This window comes from Mus pahari, chromosome 7 (assembly GCF_900095145.1).
Source record: "Mus pahari chromosome 7, PAHARI_EIJ_v1.1, whole genome shotgun sequence".
NCBI lineage: Eukaryota > Metazoa > Chordata > Mammalia > Rodentia > Muridae > Mus > Mus pahari.
The window spans coordinates 12151065-12174740 of record NC_034596.1 but is presented as its reverse complement, the minus strand read 5'-3'; the positions used below and the strand labels follow the sequence as shown (position 1 = coordinate 12174740).

The 23676-nt window shown below is 42.9% G+C and overlaps 1 protein-coding gene across 4 annotated transcripts in view; it reads right to left on the bottom strand.

The window, feature by feature from the left end:
* The window catches only part of Nbas (neuroblastoma amplified sequence), a 284567-nt gene that overhangs the window by 10465 nt on the left and 250426 nt on the right, over positions 1-23676 (bottom strand). For 2 of the 4 annotated variants that reach the window (XM_021201944.1, XM_029540736.1), the window contains exons 48-51: positions 18971-19166; positions 9017-9156; positions 6700-6838; positions 1504-1632 (exon numbers count right to left, since the gene is read on the bottom strand). In XM_021201944.1, the coding sequence (XP_021057603.1) occupies positions 1504-1632; positions 6700-6838; positions 9017-9156; positions 18971-19166 (604 nt within the window). Of the gene's footprint in view, positions 1-1503; positions 1633-6699; positions 6842-9016; positions 9157-18970; positions 19167-23676 lie in introns of all 4 variants that reach the window. The other 2 variants (XM_029540735.1, XM_029540737.1) reach the window with 1 other exon arrangement.

Sequence of the window (23676 nt, the reverse complement as noted above, 5' to 3'; positions counted from 1 at the left end):
CAGAGAACAACACTCACCTATAGAATCTTAACCAGGAGTGTGTCAGAGAACAACACTCACCTATGGAATCCTAACCAGGGGTGTGACAGAGAACAACACTCACCTATAGAATCTTAACCAGGAGTGTGTCAGAGAACAATACTCACCTATGGAATCCTAACCAGGGGTGTGACAGAGAACAATACTCACTGTCTTCTTCTCCAAAGACCTAAGAGACAGGTACTTGGGGAGACTAAAACAGCAACTAAGGCAAGTAGAGGAACGAGAACATGCTGGAGAATCACAGCCTGGTTTTGTTCAGCTCTCTCTTCTTCCTCATTTCTTGACTTCCAATAAAAAACAGGCTAAGAAAAAGCTCAACATAATTCTCAGTTCTTATGAGTTAACAAAACCATGAAGCATTCACATCAGCAGGGAGACAGGAAGACACCAATAGATCGACCCCTGAACACTTCAGTCTGGCATGCCACAAGGTCCTGCCAGGCAACAGTGGTAACCGATGCTACTCCACAATCTCTGCAGACACTCTGACAAAGACAACATCTGGTGAGAGGCAACAGATTTTCAATGACTGTTGCCAAATGTAACATTTGATATCTTTGTCATTAACGAAATGGTTTATCAATGATATCTTTATATCTATTCCTTAGCTCTCCTCTGCAGCCAACATAGACTTCTGTTCTAGAACTCCCCTTCTCTCTGATTCCCAGAAGACATCTTGTTAGTAGAGAGAGCAGAAAGTAGAATTATACAGAAGTGTGCTTGCATTTCTATATGTGTGTATATGAACACACACACACACTACTCACAGGAAACAAGGATGTCTCTATAGAAGGGTTTGGAGAAGTATCATTCAATGTCAATTTGCTAAAACATAACCCTGAGCCATCTATCTGGAGACAATACATCTTTAAAAGGAAAGAGACCAAAAAAAGGGAGGGGGAGGAAGGGAAGAGACACCGCTTTCCTCAGTCATCACAACAAAACAAGCGGCCTTGGGCACATCTGCAAACACGTGTGCAATCTGCAAATGTGACTTGAGCATGTGTCTTCAAGCCCAAACACTGCTTCTGCGAGGCTCAGGTTCCAGAGGACTGCACTTCTAGACTTCGGATGACTGCAGTTGAGTGCTGCTGGAAAACTTCTGTCTGTGAGCAGCCATCAGGTGCAGCTGGAGATGGAGCCAACCTCAGTGGGGCTCAGATTCCCCAGACCTGAAACCTGAGTGACAAGGAGTCTGGGATGCTGGCTCCTGAGCCTGAAAGGCCCTTTCTCTGGGACAGTGTTTTACTCTATGTGTCTGTGTTGTCAACGACCACCCAGAGCCTGCTCATAGAAGAGGCTCAGCAAATGCCCATGAAACCAAGTGCGCGTACTGCCTGACAGTCAGAGAATACTATCTATAAAGTGGCTGAGAATTAATTATGGTTATTGCAGATGAAGATCAAAGCACTGCACTCACTTTTTGGAGACAAGAACAGTAGCAAATTGAACTGGGCTTACCTTAGTGACAGCTGAGATTTGCTCCAGGGCCATGGCCTGTAGACTTTCCTCACCGCTCTCCAGAAGCAGCTTCAGGGATGGCAGCAGGAGGGACTGATGCAGCAGCAGCAGGCACAGCTCCTTCACACCCTGAAACCACATGAGTGAGGTGAGTTCCACTCACGCCAACACAGTGCCACCCTGCACCTGTACACACATCTGCTATCCTGCGTGCGTGTGTGTGTGTGTGTGTGTGTGTGTGTGTGTGTGTGAGATGTTATTTTGAACAATAGGATGTATTCAGTATGCAGATCTAGTGGGATAATCTATTCTGATTCTCAAAGCCTTGGTTTCCATACAAGTAAAATGGACATCTCTGTATCTGCTCTGTAATTTTTGTTGTGTATCTTGAGAATTAATGTTAATATAAATGTACAGTGCTGAGCATGCAGTGGAGACTTCATAGCAGCTGTTATCAACTATTAATGATGTCAATATCTAGTTCTTATCTACTGAGAGACAAAGGACAAAGACAATATCTTTAAATATGTTTAAAATTCTCATATTAAGATAAATAGAATTCTTGATATATTTAAGATATTCCAACATCATGAAAACTATCTGTGATTCAAAACAATGAACATGTGTGTATCGCCCCAGGTATACCTGAATTTCACTCTCCGGTTTGTATTCTACTTGATGCACTGACCACTCACCTCACTGAGCTGGCTGCCTCTAGAGTCCTGATTGTAGCTATGACACAAAGAACTGAACACTCGACCAAAGAGCAAACAATGAATGCAACCCCATATATTAAAGCAGAACTATTCTGGAAAAAGAATGAAGGCTCACCGCCCTGCATGGAGCTGATTATTCTGTTGTGCTACTCCACAACAGCAGAACAGAGAAGAAAATTCACACACTGGGCATTCTCAGCATCCCTGTGCATCATTCCAAGATGAGATGATGAAAATGACAGACCGAATGAGACGCTTTCCAAACTTGTGAGTTGTCCCTTAAGCAGTGAGCTCCAGGCTTCCTGCTTTCATAACTGTCACCGACTGGGGTAGGCAATTAGAGATGCAGCCGTCTTTGAGTAATTTTTGCTCCTGAAAGTAACCCCTTACTCAAACTCCTTTAAGCACCCTCAGTGAAACTCAGTGGTTCACCAGGCCTGTTGTCAGTGGATGCTTACATTGGGCTCTCGATGGCTCCCTATCTGGGGTAAGTAGACACTGGTTGACAACTCTGGAAGAATAGTGACACACACCAGACAGGCTCCCCTGACTGGGCCAGCTTAGCCTCCACTCTACATCCCCACGGCTCTTTACTTCAGACCATACCTTCTGTCCTGTAGTTCTGTGTTCACCCATATGGCCCTCTTTGAGGACGAGCTAGGCTTCTTACATGGTACACTCCATACTCAACAGTACTGGTACAAGAGTCTCTCTTAGTACTTATGTCTGCTGTTCACTCAATATATTACCAATAATTGGCAAAGGACCTCAGCATTTCATGATGTTTAGAAACATTGTTGATTATAGCTTTAAATGACAAATTTTATAAAAATAACACAGTAGCATCTAAGAAGATGATAGTTTCCTTTCTATTGCTTTGATAAAACCATAACCCACGGCAACTTGAGGAATAGTCTACTTCATCTTAAAGATTACAGTCTATCATGAAGAGAAGCCAGGGCAGGAACCTGGAAACAGGAACTGAAGCAGAGATGGTGGAGGCGTCTACTGCCTTGCTCAGTTTGCTTTCTTATCCTGCTCAGGGGTGGCGCCCTCCCATCAATCATTAATCAAGAAAATGAGGGCGCTTCACACACTTGTCTACAGGCAATCTGATGGAGGAGTTCCCTCAATTAAGGTGCCTCTTCCCAGAGGCCTCTACCTTGTGATAAAAAAATTAAAATAAAATAAAATCTAAGCAGGATAGAGGGCACATGGCCAGGGAAAGGGCTCTGAGGATAGAGAGTTCTAGTTTATGTGATCCCTGAGTACTTTATTGTCTCCTAGCTATGTTATTGGCCAAATATTCAGACAACTCATGCCAAATCTTCTCTGGTGCTTACATTGTAAGAAAAGTATTATGAGGATTATGCAGGGACTGTTGTAAGGCCAAGCAGCAGGGAGAACCATCAAACCACCTCATTTGACAACTTCATGATTCAGACAGAACATGACATTGCAGGGCCTTAAAAAGAGACAGATAAGTCCCCTGAGTCCAAAGACAAGCCTCAGCCTGGAGTTCGTTCTCCCTGTGGGCTGTGGTTTATGGTGATGAGCTAGGTAGTAGTCCCTGTAGCCTGACGTTGCCAGCCAAGTCACATCAGTCCACCAACACTGTTTTCGCATTTATACAACCTGTGGGGACTCAGTGGATCGCTGTCAGCAGATGTTTTAGAGTCTGCTGAGGGAGTGTGAGCAGGTGTGTGGTACTCACAGAGGCAGAGGTGCTGACCGCGCCCTCTGTTCTTGGTCCTGATGAGGGTGAAGACTGCTGGACATGGGGATATCTGTAGTCTCCTGCTCTCCAGAGCTATTCAAGTCAGCCCTGACTTCTAGGCTGCTGAGCATGCCTCCATCTATCCCTTATTTCCACCTGGAGAGTTCTGACCAGAGCCACCCACTTGCCATGCTTTGTAGGCATTAGCACACACCATGTCATGTGCTTCAGAGAGATACAGTTTTAGCCCCATTAAGGAGATGGGGAGGAGGAAGAGGCAGGCAGAAGGGAGCCTGGATAGCCTGGATGCCATGGAAGTCCAAACCAAGCTCCTGGCGTTCTCAAAAGCATCTCAGTCACGAGGAAGAATGACCACTCGAGGTTCCCAACCTGGACTTAGCCAGGCTTACTCCTGGGTGACTTGCTCCCACATGGCAGCCTGTAGCTTGCATGGGTCTAACTTCTGTTTAGCCTCAGTGAGGCTCGGACTGCCGAGTCAGTTGCAAACAGTAGGAACTTGGAGTTGTAGATCTATGAATGGCATGAACTTGTTTTAGGTTTCTTTTCCCACATATCTCCACTCTTGAGGAGACCTTTCAGACTGCCATGGATGTAAGCCAAACTTGCAATACTGTGGGATACATGACTTATGAAGAGCAGTGATTTCAATTTGCTGTTGATATTTTCCATGAGAAAAACCATCACAGCTATTAAGGAAACAGATACAATGAGGAATGTCCTGGAATCCCAAAAAGGCACATAGAAACTAATTATGGAGCTTTGCAAAGGATGAGGAATAGGGGTAAGGGAAGAAGTGAGTCCACCTCAGTTCCTGCCACAACTGGGCATACACATCATTAGCCAAGGGTAGAATAAAAGTGACTGAGCATTGGATAATTTTAGTATCATGGTGAAGAAAATTATTATAGAACTCTGAGATTAAGTTGAGCAACTCTGAAGTGTGGTAGAATAAATTCAAGACATTTCTATTTTGTCATAATTATGTTCTCTCCAAATAACACTTTAAATTTTTTATTGAGCACATTTAACAATAAAAATAATGGCTATCAGTTACTAATCTCCTGTAATCATGTCATGCAAGAAACACTCTTTATACTCATGCCCAAGTTAAGGAAAGAAATTGAGCTTATAAAGCCACTGAATTCACAAAGGCAACAGCACTCCTTCAGTAATTACCTTTAACTTCATCAGATTATTCGGAGAAACCATTACGACCTCCTATGATCAGTCTCCTCCCCCCACCCCCAACTCCATGAGAATTCTAGATCTAAGAATGATGGTGATTAGTAGCGTGCAGGAAGCTTCAGTCTAGCCCCATCAGAGCTGGAGACAACAGTGGAAGATGGAACTACCAGCTAGTAACAAGAGAGCAGAAGAATCTAAGAGCCTAAGCAGAATCTTTCTGATCAGCATCCAACTCAACACAACAGTTATAGGCTAGTTCTGACATTGGTTCTTAGTGGGCAGTGCTTCACTTTAGTTCATATGAAGGCAAAGGTGTTCCTATATGCGTTCTTTGGTCACAGAACAGAAACCATGATGAACTCACTCTCTGTAGGACTGAATCTTGTCCCAGTGATGTGATGACTCTACCAGGTTCATGCCCTCAACGCACTGTGACCCAGCAGATCAGACCATATGTAAGCAAGTAGTTGATTCCAGAGGGCCGTGGTCCACAGCTGTGAATACACACTCCACTGTGCTTTAGGTGCTGGCACTTTTAATGTGTTATAGAACATCTCTCCAGTGCTTGGATGACTTCTTTAAACAAATAAGTCTTTAAAAATTCAATAAGGCTGGGCGTGGTGGAGCACACCTTTAATCCCAGCACTCAGGAGGCAGAGGCAGGCAGATTTCTGAGTTCGAGGCCAGCCTGGTCTACAAAGTGAGTTCCAGGACAGCTAGGACTATACAGAGAAACCCTGTCTCGAAAAACAACAACAACAACAACAAAAATTCAATAAAACACTTTCTCAGCCCAAATTTGGAAAACAATTCATTCTATGTTTATTCATAGTAAGGCTAGTTTTCCTGAGCAATCACAATGAGGATTTACAGGATCAGATTTATAATTTTGGTTTCAACTTATTTCCTATGTGGTGGAAACTCAAAAACAATGAGTTAGTTTAATGCCATTATCCAAATTCTTAGCTACATACAAGTTGCTTAAACAGTATACTGCTGCATAGACATACAAGCAGGCTTCCATAATTAACAGAATATATAAAATATTTCTATGCTATACATATTACAAATACTTTTTTGACACTTAAATCACGGGATCAAATAGAAAGGTCAAAGTGGAAGTGGTTGAGTTTCTGTTGCATGTTCCAGAGAGTAGCAGCTGTGGCTACCCAATTTCCTTACAGAGACACATACAGAAGAATGTGAGCATCAGAGTGGTTGCTTGGCTACCAGTACAACTAGCTAGGTTTAGACAGGTAACAATTGAATTACTGGGTTCCAAGCCGTCAGCTTGGATTGGCCATAGCAAATGCCTTGAGGGAACTGCACTGGTCTCTGCCATGGAATTTGTAAAATCTGCTTTAGAGCACTGGTGAAAAGAAAGCGCCTTCCAGGCACCCTTTCCCGACCACTGTTTTCATCTGGTCCTTTACACACTCTTGGCTTCTAGCAGAACTGCTTGAGCTAAGCATTCAAGTACGGTTACTACGACTGCCTCGAACAGAGGGCTGTGAGAAGAAGGCAACCCCAGGAAAACCATTCGAAGCATCTACTCACCTCCACAGGCAGCATCTGTGTGGTGTTGTAGAGGGAGCGGCAGATCTTCAACACCTCATCCCCTAGGCCCTGCTTGTTCTCCTCTGTACATCTGGTCAGCATCACAGTCACCAGTCTCACCCACGGATTGTTGGCTACGCTGCTCCTCAGAGAAATATGTAACACATTGGAGGTGATTAAAGCTCTCAGCATTGTGATAAATTAAAACAACAAAGACAAAGAGTCCTACTTTCTGAAATAAAGTGCTTTTGGTGGCTTACACTCAGTGTACACAATATGTTCCTTTAGGCTATTCTGCATAGGCTACTGTGGTATAAACAAGCAGTGGGCAACACTGGGACAGTAGATGTCCAGACAGCTCACTCTTAAGCTACAGACCCAGTCTCAAATTCTGAGCCCACGGCAGGCACGGCAGGCACGGCAGGCACGGCAGGCACGGCAGGCAGCACTGCCAACGCTAGCGTGTACATCTCTCACTGTCTGCCCTGGTGACTTTTAAGAGGAGCCTGGGACCCAGTGATCTGCACTTAGCAAGCAATTGCAGCCCTGAGTCGCCTTAGCAAGACCACAGGGAAACACTTCACAATGACAATGAAGGTCCTATGGTGAGCAGAAAAGGTGTGATAACCAGATGTGGCAGAACGCAGGGGACTGGGGGTCACTAGTTCAAGGCCAGCCTACATAACCAGACTCTGTCTTGAACAATAACAAACTAACTAAACAATTCAGGTAAAATCCCACTCTGTAGAACATGAGTCAGGAAACCATCACTGTCACAGTGACAGAGACCTAAGCCACACATCCTTTCCTTTCTAAAAGGATCTACTTAGAAAAAAACAAAAAAACACAGCTCTCCTCGGTGTGCATCAGGAATTCCTAACAGCCCCACCCTGGGGCTCAGGTAGAGTGTGTCTCCCAGATGTTTTTACTGCTCTGACACTGCTCCAGGACAAACCATTTTCAGGGAAGCTTCCTTCTTCCCACACCAAGATACGGAGACTTCACTGGCCTAGGACAGAATCACTTGCTGGGCTCTGAGAGTGCTCAGTCCTGGAGCGAATAGGCCTGAGCTGGAGCACAGAGACACATGCTTCTTGCGAGTGGAAACAGCTTCAGAAAGGTGATGTGTGCAAAGGGAACCTGGCCACTTCTCCCAAAGGAAAGGGTGAGGCCATGTCCAACAGCACAAGGACAAGACTGGGGCCCCCTTAACTCTGGCAGCTGCAAGCTCAGCAGGACAGGGAGGAAACGACCCAAGCCTGCGGCCAGGCCAGTCCTCCTTAGAACCCTGTCTCCCACACTTGTTAGCTGTGCGCAGCCTCCTGTCTCCCACACTTGTTAGCTGTGCGCAGCCTCAAGTTCCTTAACTTTTGAAACTCAATTCTTTCATCTGTGTAATTAGGTAACACTATCTGCGCATGTTTGTTGTGTGGATGATTGGTAATGTATGTAAATTACACACTCAATAATTGTGAGCACTTAATAAATGGGAATTATTTGTTCCATATGAATTCTCAAGGTAGCACTGAAAGCTTTGTTTAAAATAAATCAGGCAAGAAATTTCTTTGTGAAATACCAGAACAAAGTTATTGTGCTCGTATCTTAAATCAGACATGGTTATGGTACGTCTGAAGAAAACATTTGGGCTTAGGTACAGGGAAATAGAAGGATAATCCAATATTTCAAAAACAACTTAAATTGTCTTTAAAGTCAAATAGTGATCTCTCTCTCTCACACATAAGGAAGGTGCTCTCCTGGCCCCACCCTTTCCAAGGAGCCAGTGGCAGTGGGTAGTCCCTGGGACTGAAGTTATGGCTACTGTAGATTCCCATGTTGCAGTGGACAGTGCCTTACACACAAACATATGGGCAGCAGGAACTGAACTTGGTGGGTTACCAAAAAAAAAAAAAAAAAAGACATGGCTTTGGGAAGGGACATAATGGTGAGATATGAGGACAGGTTGAAGGGAAAATGGTGGATAGATCATATTTTGCTATATACATGTATGAAATTCTCTAAAAGAAAAAAAATAAAATTACAGTAATAGAAAGAGAAACTCACCATTACAGCACATAACAAGCGCTTGGCTAAGATACAAACATTAAATCTGTGCAGGCAGGAATAGGGAAACATAAGCAAATGTGGTGGAGAGCTGCATTGGTGCCATTCACTGTTCAGAGTACTTGGAACATAAGAGAGTGTCTGAAACCTTGATATATGTGTGTATAAGTACATACACATTCACTGGCTCTGCTGAAGACATTACATTTTCAAAACTGACATTCAGACATAGGATGGCAATTATCTTAAGACTTACACATATTCACTTTCCATAGGCGGCCAAGCTTGCAAGAGTAAAATCAAGTGCTGAAATTCGACCTCATGGTGACTAGACTCCAGGAGTTCCGAGAACAGAGCATAACGGTTTTCTTCATTCTCAATGTCAGCTATGTCCACCTGGAAGAAACAACACATATTGGAAACTTGTGACAATGCTGAACTGGTTCCCAGAAGACTCTGCATGTGACTGAGAAAAGAACCTTGAAAAACTTGGCAATTTACTGAACGAAAATGAAATAGAATCTAAAACCAAACCAGAACAGAAATTTACTATGGTTTGGATGTTGTTTGTCACCTAAAAGTTCTTAAGTGGAGTCTCCTTAGAGGAGCTTATAGATTCCAAGATCACTGGTGAGATGACCTTCAAAAGGGCTTGGGGATGCTACTACTCTTCCTATAGATTTGATTAACTACCTTTTAAATTGCTCCCATCAAAATGGGGCATAGTCAAGAAGGCTCTCATCAGAGCTAAACCAATGCTTGTATCATGCCCTTGAGCCTCTGTACCCACAAGTGACATAAACCCCTGCTCATTACAGACTCAGTATGCCTCAGGCATTTCATTCCAGTAGTGAAATAATATGTAAACCTTCAGGAGTTTTGAGTCTTAAACACAGTATCACAAACTATGGAGAGCTGGAGGGCTGCGCAGAGACCTCTACTTGCCTTAGCAAAGTAAGATGTCTACACACAGTGTCACTGGCCTCTCACACGCTAAAATACAAATTGCTTTTACAGTTGAAAGTAATTATTTCAGCATACTTAACATTAAATGGATTTTGGAAGTTTAAATTGTCCAAAATTAACTCCTAATGTTCATCAGAAAGCCATTTGCCAACATGTGCCTAGAAATTCCTCTAATTTGAACCACAGATTTTATGCAAGTTCCCTTGTCACATGATGCTTTGGTTACATGCAGCATGTAAATCAAACACAGTATTTGTTCCACAGTATTTATCCCCCGTCAGTTTCTAATACAAGACAAGCCATCATCTCTCCCTTGAGTAAAGCAGAACTGAAGTACTCACTATGTGACCCAGGTAACCAGCAGTTTGGCAGATGCTTTCAGTGTGAAGACAAAGCCACACAGACCCTGGGAAGTGTGGTGAGGGACTCTGCTCTTGCTTTCTCTCAGTTACTCTTTCCAGTGTCTTGTAAAAGGCTTGCTTCTTATTTCTAGAGCCCTACCATCAGGGTCTGGCTCTGGGTTTAGTTACTTGCCCATATTAAAAGAAAAAAATTAATATAAAATGCATAAAATGGAAACGATTTCCTTTGAGCTTTGTCCAAAGCTGGAGGAAGCAGTTCTCAGTCCACTGTTCTTCCAGTAACGGCACTGCAGTTTATTGAGAGAACAAAAGCTCACACAAATTCAGCTGTGGAACCAGGAAGTGCTGCTGTGAAATCATCGTAAACCTGTAACTCCTACTTCTCAGGTTCTTGTTGCACATCGTGGTGCTAGAGGCACCAGGTTTGCTCATTTTTAAAGAAGTAAAACACAGATGCAGATGTTGAATGGATGTCATGAGTCTGCAAGTATGCTGAGAGAACATACATTCTAGCAGCTTCTATATCCTGAGCTAAAGTGAGAAGGTCGATATCAGCAGTGACCCACCAAGGATAAAAGAATGAAAAACTAAATGCTGGCCTTGCTATAGCTGTGATACCACAAAAGGCAATGCCTTAAGGTATTCATAGGCTTAAAAAAAAAAGGCAACTGTATCAAACCCAATATACTATTCTGAGATTATAATGTATAAGGTAACAGAGCAGAGTGCAACAAGCACATACACACACACACACACACACACACACACACACACACACACACGCGCACACGCACACGCACACACAAGCTCAGCAGGCATCTAACAGAGCCCTAGCTGATAGAGTTTCGTAGTTCTTTACCATGTATGTTGTCATATTTTAGTACTGAAATACACAACTTTCTTAACCAGCCTTCCCCCACATTCCCCATGGGAAGAGAACTGTGCCGATGAAGTGTGACCCAGGAAGCCTGACATCCAGTCCATGGGAGGCTCCCAAAAGCATGAAAACAAAGTGGACCTTCAGCTGCTCCATCAGCTGCTCCTCAGCTTGTGAGAAATGTCTACACCAAAGCTTCTGTGGTTTTACTTGGACTCTGATGCTTTCGGTTAGGTAGAAGTTACCCAAAGATATTCCTGGGTAACAGAAGAAAATGATATATGTGTCTGCCTACTTGTTCTCAAGAAGGCGTTAAAACAAAGATTTTTTTTATTTTTTTTTATTTTTTATTTTTTCTTGTTCTTAATTTTTTTCATTATTATTTTCTTTATTTACATTTTAAATGCTATCCCGAAAGTTCCCTATACCCCCCTGCCCCTGCTCTCCTACCCACCCACTCCTAATACTTGGCCCAGGCCTTCCCTTGTGCTGGGTCATATAAAGTAAAACAAAGATTTTTAAAAGTTACATATATCCAATATAATTATAGGCTGAGAACATCTAAACTCCAAAATATCAGAAGTAAAAACAATACTAAATTCTACTTTCTAGTTTACTTATTACATTGTTTGTTAATGACTCACATAGTAAAAACAAACAATTGAAACCAACAAGATTAGACAAACCACACAAGTAGGAAAAACAGTGAACTGAATGGCAGAAGTGAACAAGACAGCCAGGCTAATGATGATGTGTCTCCGTGCATGTGGAGACAGACAACAGGAAGGGAAAAATTAAGTAGCACCAGGAAAAAAGTATTGTTAGTTCTATTAACCTACAGCTGAAGACGAAAGTAAACTCTAGCGAGAAAATGAGATAGTAATTTCAAGATTATATATTCTAGGAAAGAGCAAATTTGTAAGAAAATTCTGGATGAGAGCAGAGTCTCTGCAGAGGAGAGCTTACCAACGAAGGTAGAATGTTCTCTATACCACAGATGAAAACTAGGGTATCCATATAGACCTGACCTTTAATGATCAGGACGGAACAGAGGTAGACTTTTAATATCCACGTGGTTACTCACGTTCTGGTTCTTTCTCCTACAAGCCTTACAGTGTGCACACCTGGCAGCTAGTTTGGCTCCTAAACACCATTTTTTAACAAAAGGAAACAAGGCTTTCTGACATCAATGACTGAATCAAGAGCCGATCCCAGAACATACACAAAGGACTCCCAGGCCTGGGCACCAGACAGTGGGGAAGTACTCCACAAAGGGTCGGCACTCTGGAAAAGAAGAAAACTGGAAGAGAAATCCCAGTGACCATCTCCGGATGACTTAAACCAAACCAAACCAAACCAAACCACTATGATGGGTTAGAACAATGGAACAAAACAAAAACCCATATGACCACAGTGAAATAAATAAGCAATTGAATAAATATATTTAGGTGAACAAGTGATGGAAACAAGTCCCATCGGAGTCATATTCATCTCATGCAGCAATCATTAATCCATGATAAGTACATGGAATTAGATGATGAAACATAATAAATAATAATAATTATAACAAGAATAGTAATCACCTCAAAGTGTCCAACAATCTACTTAATAATTATATAAAAGAACGTATAACTATACCTAGAAGAAATATGCTCCCTAGCAGCTCAGGGTAACACTATTAGTCATGAAACAAACCTGCCCTGACTGTGTATCTCCTAATATAATGCTCTAAGAAAGACACATCCCTTCTGTGATCACCTTCTAAAAATGCAAAACCTGAATATATGACAATGTTAAACCGAATGGCATTTAAAAAAATAATTTTCCACTGCTTTTTAAAACTATCAAGGTCATAAAAGACCGGACACATAAATCAACTGAAAGTTGCTAGAGGCTTGAGGAGACTGAAGAGATGTGACAGATGCAGAGTGTTCTTGGTGAATGCAGATCAGAAAGAGACTGGCGCATCAACTCACAGTGGGTGGCCTGGGTATCAGCAAGGAAGTGTGCTGAATATATGTGCTTGTGGATGAGCAATTTCTATTTGCAGAACTGCATGGAAAAATTACACAGAAATTTATATACACTTTATACAACTTTTTGTAAATCTGAAATTACTTCAAAATGAAAGTTAAACCCACAGCTGCTGTTGTTCCTCCCCAAACCCAGCAGTCATGCACTTCATGCTTTCTTTTCCCCAGTTCTTCTCTGCATTCTACAGAAGAATACAAGGCCAGTGTCTTAGGCAACATCGCAAGGAGGCCAGGACTACTGAAATGATACAATCAGCAGGCATCTGCACAGAGGAGGCAGCAGAGTCAACAGCGAGGGTAGCACAGAAGGAAGTCTTTGTGGGCTGCTCATCTAACATCTAGACTGAGATCTAAAATTAAAAAACTCAACCCTGAAATCCAACCAAAAACTGGGAAAATAAATTAAATAGACAGCTCTCAAAAGAGAAAGTAGAAATTGGCAATGTATATGTAGACAAATGATCAACATCCTTATCCACCAGGTAAATTCAAATCAAAACCACATTGAGATTCTATTCTACCCTGGCCAAAATGGCTAAAATCAAGAAAATAAATGCTGGCGAGGATGTGAGGCAAAATAAAACCTTAAACATTTAGTGGCAGGAATGCTAAGTAGGCCAAGCACTAAGGAAATCAACAAGGAGATACTTAATAAAGCCAGAAACAGGGGTACCATGTGGTCCAGCTACACCTCCTCTGGATAAACAGCTGAGAGAGTCTATATCAGCACACACAGAGATATCCAACATCACAATGGTCAAGTAATGGGAAAAGCCTACCTGTCCATCAAGATGAATAGATAATGGAAATGTGGAGAATGAACTGAGGCAACAGATAAAAAGGGAGATCTATTGGTTAAACATAATAAGCCAGACCCAGAAAGATTCTTATATGTAGACCCAGATTTAAAAATGAACACAAGACCATTGGGAAGAGAAAGTACCAGTGAGAATGGGAAAGGGACAGGAGGTAATGTGAGGGTAAGACCAAACCTCACATCAATGTGTGCATGTGTCCTAATGAATCTCTCACTAAGGACAATGAACACAGTGATGACATTTTAAAAGGTACCAGGATATAGTCATCCACTGAGGACAACTGAGCTGGCAGAGTGAGGGAGCCAGGGAATGGCATCTGGTAATATTTGATAACTTCCAAGTTTATTTCTGGAAAGCAGCCATTACTAAGACACATGAAGCCTACATTTTGTCTACATGAAGATGCTCAAATGAGCCTCCCTGCCTCCCTATTGCTCCAGCATGCTAGAAAATGCTGTTAAAGATTAAAGCAAACAGATGACTTGATTAAAGCATGTCGATGACTTGCTGGAACCCAGGGCTTAGCTCTTCCTCCTGCACTGTCCAGCAAGTTGAGTAGCCCACTTCCTCTCTAGTCCCAGGCCAAATTCGGAGCTCCCCTCCCCTCATCTAAGCACATGTCAAGCTTCCTTTTTATCCTTGCCTATCTCCACTGCTACAGCCAAGTTCAGAAAGCAGACTACTGCCTCAGCCTTCCCTTCCATGGTCAGACTGTTTCTCGGAACAGCCATCTGCTCAGATACCTCCCTGGCACCAAGTTCCCTGATGAGAACACAGCTGTCTCCCTAGTCTGCCCATTCCACGACTTCTGCATCCAGTGGTGTCTCCCTGTTTTCACACAAGACACTGGCTCTGAAGAACTGTCAGAGGGGTCTTTCCGCACTGCACTGATGAATGGCTCTATGTGATCCATGAGATTTCTGCCATGTGTCAACTTCTGTCTTGGTGCCTGAACTCTTTAATGATTCCTGGCACAGCCATGTTCTCTGATACAAAATCCCACACCAACAAGGACCATTACCTTGTCTGAAGTGAGAATATTGCAGATTTTATGCAATTTAATCTTCACAATGGCTATATTATTTCCTTTTATAGATGAGAGTCTTACTAACTTTTCCAAGTTCACAGCTATAGGGTGGTGAAACTGAGTTTGAATTCAGATTTCTGTGTGTGAAACTCATAGACTCCAGAAGCAAGTATCTTATCTATTTCTGTACCCAGAATGCTTGCAGTTCATGGCATATACTGTATGCCTGAAGAATCTCTGAGGAAAATTTCACATGTATTGCAACAATCTTGAACAGGCATGGGATTTCACAACATTTCATTTGAATGGCAGTTACCACACACAGCACTGCTTTGAGACATCATGAAATGACAAATAAATGCATTGTTATCCTTCACACTCCTGATTTCTTCCATCTAACAAAACCCAACGCATGGAGGGAGAAGAGGCTTTCTGGAGACCACTGCATGCAGTGCAACATGACCAGGAGCTGCTCCTGAGTCTGCGCATGTTCCCAGCACATGGAGCTTTACTCTGGGACTGCGCAGGACATCACTCACAAGCCAGTCATGACCTATCAACTAAATCAGAGAGGGTGCTGACCAATCTCTATGACAGTTCTAGTGAACACATAGCTCACAACTCAGTCTCCTCTTCTTCTGCTAATGACTCCCTAGCAGTGAGAGGGACAATATCTACAGGAAGAGCACCAATGGGCTCACAAGCTGCAGAGATCTCTAAACAGTCAACATGGATGCGCTCTTAACTTTAATCACTGTGGGAAAATAGATCACAGAGTTCTCTTGAGGAATCCCAGCTCTCCTGCTCATGGAGGAATAAAAAGGCTGTGCCTTGCTTCCACATGAAAAGCAGAAAACTAATCAGAAGTCACCCTGAGGAAAGTGTGGGAAACTAACAAAGCCACATCAACACTCCAGGCCACTCTTTCAGGACATCTTCCCATCACCCTAAGTCAATCACCTACCTGTCTGCAGATACTGCAGATAAGGGACAGGCAGCAAAGCCAACAACAGCACACTCACAGTTGCAGTTCTGCCTTACCACCTGAAGCATGACCTTGGACAGGTTCTTAAAGATTTAATATTCATTTATTCAACAAATATTTACAGTGTCTTTCAGATTCCCACTCTCATAGAATTTATATTCTAATGGAAGAAGAAAGACATCATATAACAAACAGGCAGAGATGGGGAAGAAGGAGTTTTCAGATAGTGACAAGTGACTTAGAATTAAGACAGAGATGAAGCAGATTGTACTGGACTTCAAAGTCATTTTAGAAAGGTCACATCTGCACTAAATAAACCGAGTGCCTCAGGTCTTGATGCCCAGATATTTTCCTACAAAGTAGCTACTGAGCAGGAAAAAAGAAAGCCTCTGGCAGCTCCAGGACTGCAGGACATCACGGTATTAGGGACACATCATCTCTGTACACTCACAGGCCCTATATCACACCATATCTGTATTTGGTTAAGCTGATCACATGTGGACTCTTAGCTCTGAAGACACTAATGCAGCAATATGTTTTTCCAAGGAACTACATATAGCTTTTGCATATTGAATTTCTTTACTCTGAGATGCAAAGTACATATTTTGCTAATACTTTGGCAAATGAAGGCCATTGATCCCTAACAGAAGGGCTAGCACGGACTTGCATTGTTTCAAACTAGGCAGTCATAAGGCTTAACAAGATTAGGTATTATCTTAAGCTATATCTCTCCAGTGATGCCTTGCACACCAAATTCAGATGTGCTGGAAAGTAAAAAGGCAAAACTTTCAAGCTATATGTCTCCTTGTATATAAAAATATGGAAAAATCTGAGGTGCTGAGGTATGGAAGTTTTCAAAAGAAACATTAGTATTTTGACCCACATTTTTCATGCACCAGTTAACTAGAAAATTACAAAAGCTGAAAAACTCTGATAAACTGAACCAAAGGGATTAATGTGAAGCCCCCTCCCCTCTCTCTCATCGCACCCCACTCACCACGAAGGGGCGCATTACTGAGGAGGAAATTAAAGCCTCTCAAAGTACTGAAAAATGAGGGTCTGTGGATTTTTAATTCCGTAGTAATTGTACGTTCACTAATCATTAGCAAACACAGCAGTTGCTGCCTCTCTGTGACACAGTCGGGGCAGGGGTCAGAGACATGTTCAGTCTTCCAGGTGCTGGCTGGTTTCCCAGCAGCATAATGATTTGTAGGGCCACTACTTTGGGCACTTCGAGAATAATTAAATATTAAGCCCCTCTTTGATGTATGCAACGTCTGCCTGAGAGGATTACCAGCACAATGAACGTGGCACTGACATTTTCTTTTTGTAACTGAACACTGCAATATCATTATCTAGTCTCATCGTCAGTCTGTAAGAATGGGTCTCTACCAGCAATGGTACTGATACACATCTGAGGAAGAAAGAGGAGGTAACGAAACTGTAACCAACAGGGGGACTCCCTGTTCTTCTGGGACACAGAGATGGCGAGGACCAAGCAGCAGAAATGGTGAGCAGACCACTGTCCACCTTAGTTCAAGGTTCCATTTTATACACACAGTCTTCAAGACCTCAGACTTCCCCAGGGTTACAGATCTAGTGGCAGAAGACTGACAGAGACATTCAGCGCCCACAAGTGCCCTCATCTTTCCAGTGTTCTACAGAAATATCATGCAGTCTTTGAAAACCAGGAATTGAAATGATGATCTGAACCATAGGTATATTAACACAACATTCCAGTGTTTCCATCCTGAAACCACTGCTTCATTTCCTAAGGACCAAAAAGTTGCTTCACCTAGAAGTAAAACTTCCTTATCAAATTCTCCTGTCCTCCCCAAAAGACCTGAATACCATCGCCAGGCCGCCATGGAGAAGACACACCACAGGCAGCAGCAGCACAGCGACGCCAGTATGGTGTGCTCATTTCCAACCTGAATACCATCGCCAGGCCGCCATGGAGAAGACACACCACAGGCAGCAGCAGCACAGCAACGCCAGTATGGTGTGCTCATTTCCACTACTAAACAGGTAAGGAACCTAATCTGACAAGGACAGGGACACTGCTCTTATCTAAGAGGGAAGTAGACACGGGGAGAAACGAAGATGGAGAATGAGACTTGGGATCCCTTTCCCTTGTCACTCTGAGACTCCTGGGAGGATTTTCCAGAGAGTGTGGACATTTACTTCTTCACAGAGCAAACATTCCAATAAAGCAGTTATGCATGGACTTCAAGAACGAGAGCAAACAGGTCACAATCATAACATGGCCTCTTGGAAAGGAGAAGGTTTATTTCAGTTGTCATCTCTCATTGAGAGAAGCCAAGACAGAAGCTTCAAGAAGAAACCACTGAGAAACACCGTTTACTGGCCTGCTTTTTAGCTCACTCTCTTACAGCACAGATCACCTGCCTAGGGATAGTGCTGCCCACAGTGGGCTGTGACTTTCCATAGCAATCACTGATCTTGACAATCCCTCAGTTGAGCTTCCTCAGATGATTTTAGCTTGTATAAAGTAGAAAGCTAAAGCTAACTAGGATCCGTATCCTCCAGAGGTTCCACGATACTATGAAGACAAGGTTTAAAAAAGAAGGAAGGAAAGAAGGGAGGGAGGGAGGGAGGGAGGGAGGGAAAAAGGAAGGAGAGAAAGAGAGATGAAGATAATTAAAGAAGTTTTAACTTTGAGAATTTAAAGTTCAGTGATAAGAGAAGGTTCTAGAGAGGAGGTCTGTGGGAGCCTAGAAAGGTCTAGAGAAAATGAGACTTTTTGTCTTTTAGCCCTAGTGGTAACAGGAAAAGGAAATGCAGGCAAAGTGCAGAGGCAGACAGAGCAGGAGAGCAAGAACTGGCTGACACCACCTGCATTTCCATCTACAGAGGCATTCCCCCTGGAAGGAGTGAGCCAGCAGTCAATCAATCCTGTCAGCAGTCCTAAAGATGGACGTGTGAACATGATGGGCATGTGTTTGGTAAGCTCAGTCATGGTCAACCTAGCAGGAACATCAGAAAGGACTTTACTGTCCATACTCCAAGCAGCTGACACCGTGACCCTGGAGAAGTCTGCGGTGCCGAGGCGGCTCTTCTTGGTAGCTGCCCTCCGAGTAGCCACGGTTTGAAGGAAGAGTGGCATGCAGCTGCTGCTCACCTGTCTCTGAGGCCATGCTGCTCTGAGAATGGCTTCCGTTCGGAAGAACACGAGGAGCTTGCTGTCCTCCTCACTCAGGTGGAAGGACCGCCCCAAGAGTTGTAGCACCTGGATTCGCGGCCTCACAGGACATGTGTCTTCAGCACAGAAAGGCCGCAGCCACTGCAATATGTCTTCGGCAGACACCAGCTCCTCCCTGCAGAGTGGACAAAGTCGAAAGACAAGCTCTTGAGGCTTTGTGTGTCCCTTCTAGTAATCAAATGCCACCACTGACCTAAAGACTCAATAGATAACTTTGTTTTCTTAAAAGGAAAAGATTAAGTTTTCAAGTGACTCGCAACAAACCATATTGATGATCTTAAAACTATGTCAAATAAATGCAATCCTGCAGCAGTTTTTATTAAACAGAGCAACATAAAGATGACAAAGGCAACAACTACTATGCTCTTAGCTAGTTTATTTCTTATGAAAATTTAACAAGTTGTAAAGCTTGTCTCTAACTGATCATACTAACAGTGTCACTTACTAATCTAGTAATTTTATATACTCGATCACTAGTTGGCAATAACTATGCAATCAAGACACCATAAATGACACTTGCTAGGACAGAACTGGCTTCAGGGAGGTGGTATAACCTCCATGTCATGGACAGCACTTTGATCCCATTGCCCACATCTCTCCATCACTCCCCACTGTGATCACAACTTCTACATGTGTCTACAAACCCACTCAAAACCATCTACAGATAAAATATGAGTGCTCGGCTGTTTTCAGTCTACAAGGATACCATGAAGAGGACGTTCAGCACATCTCTCTACCCAATCTAATGCTTGGTTTTCCTGTAATCCCAGAAGGGCCACCCCAGTAAACTCACTGATTTGCCAATGTGAGTGCTTGCTGCTAAACGTCAGCCCATGGCAGCATCCTTTCTCTGAGACCCGAATTATGCAGGTGCTTGTACAACCACATCCTCACAAAGCTCTAGGCATAAATCACTTAACTCGAGTCTCAGAGCAAATCAGACATATGGCAAATCCTGCTCTAACAAGGCCATACAATATCTAAACCACACCACCTTGTCTGGCATCAATGGGAAGAAAGGCCCTTGGTCCCGTGAAGGCTCAATGCACTGGTGTAGAGGAATGCCAAGGCGGTGAGGTGGGAGTGGGTGGGTGGGGGTAGGGGAGCATCTTCATAGAATCAGGGAAGGAGGGATGGGATGGGGGTTTACCAAGAAAGGGGGTAACATTTGAAACGTAAATAAATAAAATAGCCAATAAGAAAAAAAAATCCACTGTCATTCTTATAGAACAGTATAGATGTGTATACCTACACACACACACACACACACACACANACACACACACACACACANAGAGAGAGAGAGAGAGAGAGAGAGAGAGAGAGAGAGAGAGAGAGAGAGCGCGCCAAACAATGGTAAAAGAGAGGTGAGGTTCCAGCCGGACAGTGGTGGCGCATGCCTGTAATCCCAGCACTTGGGAGGCAGAGGCAGGCGGATTTCTGAGTTTGAGGCCAGCCTGGTCTACAGAGTGAGTTCTAGGACAGCCAGGGTTACACAGAAAAACTCTGTCTCAAAAAAACAAAAAGAGGTGAGGTGAGGTTCCTATTTCTTCCTACTTTTCTGTGGGTTGAAACATTTTCAGTATAGATAGGTGTGGTGAGGGATCAGCACAGGTGGGGATACAAAGCATGCTGTCAGGAATACAGAGGTCCAGAGGAGAAGGAGAAGTGATTCTATTTCTGCAGTCTTTGACAAAAGAAAGGAGGTTTAATGAGAAAAATAATACAGAGCAAATCATTTCCAAACATATTTACCTCATTATAAAAATGATTAGTAAAAGTTATTAAATAGTTAAAAGGAAATCTCTAATAGTTACAGTATAAACAACAGGCAATTGCTTCTATGTCCCACTACTATAATTAGGGTGGAGGGAGAAGGTATTATACTATAAAGATTCGATTTGATACTTTATTTACAAACAATCAAGCTAATAGGGACACACAGACACTCACATCCTCAGCTGTGGCTCAGCAGATGAGTCATCAGGGGACGTACATCTACTTCTACTAACAGGAAGGAGCAGCAGCAGCAGTAAGACAAGCGAGCTGAGTGAGTGATTGTGTGGGGATGCGACTCCAGGGTGGAGTGAGTGCTCACCACTCTTCTCTATTGGTCCTGGAGCATGGGAAGACATGCATGCAAGTAAAAAGGATGGAAGAAGATAGCAACCAAAAAGTAATTGAATCAAGACAAGGTTTTTAGACTATAAAAGAAATACTCTTTGGGAAAATAGTTTTCATTTTCTTTATGACACACGTCTTAGTTAGGGTCACCTTTGCTGCGATGAAACATCATGTCCAAAAGGAACTTGGGAAACAACGGGTTTATTTGCCTTATATTTTCACATCATAGCCCATCATTGAAAGAAGTCAGGACAGGAACTTGAAAAGGACAAGAACCTGGAGGTCAGAGCTAATGCAGAGGCCATAGAGGGGTGCTGATTACTGGCTTGCTATCTGTGGCTTGCTCAGCCTGCTTTCTTATAGACCAGGTCTACCAATCCAGTAATGGCACCAGTCACAATGCGCTGGGACCTCCAACATCAATAACTAATTAAGAAAGTGTCCTACAGGCTTGCCTACTGTCCAGTTTTTTTCTTTTCTTTTCTTTTCTTTTCTTTTCTTTTCTTTTCTTTTCTTTTCTTTTCTTTTCTTTTCTTTTCTTTTCTTTTCTTTTCTTTGTTCTACTCTTAGCTCTTTGGGGGACCTGCAAAGTTCCAAAGTGTCTACAACAGTCAACACCCCCATTCACAGTCACTAAACAGTAGTCCCCTTTCCCTTAATTCCTTGCTAGCACTTAGTGTCAATTCATTTCTTGATGAGTGTGAGATGGAATCTCAGAGGTTTTAATTTACATTCTTAAGTGTCAGCCATTCAAATTACTTTGGAGCATTCTCTGTAGCTCATTTTTTGTTTGGGTCGTTTTCTTGTTTTGTTCTGGGGACTCTCTGTTTATCTTAGATGTCAATCCCCAGTCAGAGGGAGGACCTGGGAAGCTTTTCTCCCATTCTACCCTCTGCCTCTTCACTCAGACCAGCGTTTCATATGCTGTGCAGAAAGAAGCTTTTCAGTTTCATGAGGGCTTATTTGTCAGTTGCTGGCCTAGTTTCCTGAGAGGGCAGAGTTCTGCTTTAAAAGCTTTCACCTATGCCTGTATCTTAACAAGTACCCCCTACTGCTTTCTCTAGCAGTTTCAGGTTTATGGTAATATGAACCTTATTGGCAGTCCAAGGCTGAAAAGGTCTTGGTCTCTAGGAGATCTTAACTCTGTTATTTAGCTTGTCCTGGTACCAAGGTGCTTCTAAATACATGCATATTTGTTATATACCCATGGACAGGTACAATTCTCAGCCTTGACCAGATATAGCCACAACACAGCCACTACACATAAGGTTCAGAGAAACCAGAGGGTGGAAGTGAAAGATTCTAAGAGCCAGAGGAATAGAAAGTTTTCTGTGAGACTGGGTCTGCTAGAAATGACAGTGAAGCTACACCCAGGATACTGCAACAATATGACTGTATCAACAATGTGCCTAAACAGGACCTGGACAATGACAACAAGAGACAAACTAACGGAGAGGTGGGGTGGTTCACGGCGCCTCACCCCTAGATAAAGAAGTATAGGCAACCAATGACTACTGAGATCGGGACACTTAGTCTTCCTCGGGGACGAGGCCCTTAACTGGTTATACAATATTAAGTGGTCGGCTCTTTAATCATACACGAGCAATATAAAGAGTCGGCACACTGCATTTATATATTTATGCTTTTAGATATGTAATAGTAACAGTAACATAAAACGAAGCCATAAATTTGAGAGGGAGCAAGGTTTCCATTAGACTGGTTGGAGAATGGAAAGGGAAGGGGAGATATGATATAATTATATTTTAATTAACAATATTTTTAAAGTTTTAAAGATTGGAGGACACCAATACAATTCTGTGTTGTGTGTGACAGCTCTTTGAGTACATCTTAAAATGTAAGTCAGTCCTGAAATTTAGTACCAATTCTGTGCTTCCTCCTCAGAAGCCAGGCTAGCAAGCTTGGATATTTCTATTACTGCCTGGCTTCACAGTAAGGTGGGAGTTCACAAGGTCTACCTGTCTGATGCCAGCAAAGGAAGAGGAAAGGAAGAAGTTCTTGTGAGCGAGTAGATAACAGGGTGGGACTTAACTGATCAAACTCCAAAGAGTCCTGTGTCTCAATGATGGATGGAGCCATACACATTATACTTCCTGCACCATGATGAATGGGCTTTTCCAGGAGAATGCCTTATCTTTACCATAACAACTGGCAAGGAGTAAGAGACATTTAGAACATGTATGAAAGCAGACTGCACTACTGTCATTGTGGTAATACAAGAAGTGTAAATAAACAAACATCACAATCAAGGTATATTTAAAAACACTCTTAGGAAGGTAATAGTTTGACAACTTCTCATGAGCTCCATCTTCTTCCCAATGTGCCTGAGTCAAGAATACCTTTTTGGGAGGTTCTAGAACATTTGGAGGTGGAACCTCAATGGAGGAATGTGACTCAGGGCAGGCATTTATTTTCTGGTTCTGCTTCCTACCTGATCTCTGCTTCCTTCTCTGCCCAGATGTGAGCAAGCAGGTTCACACTCA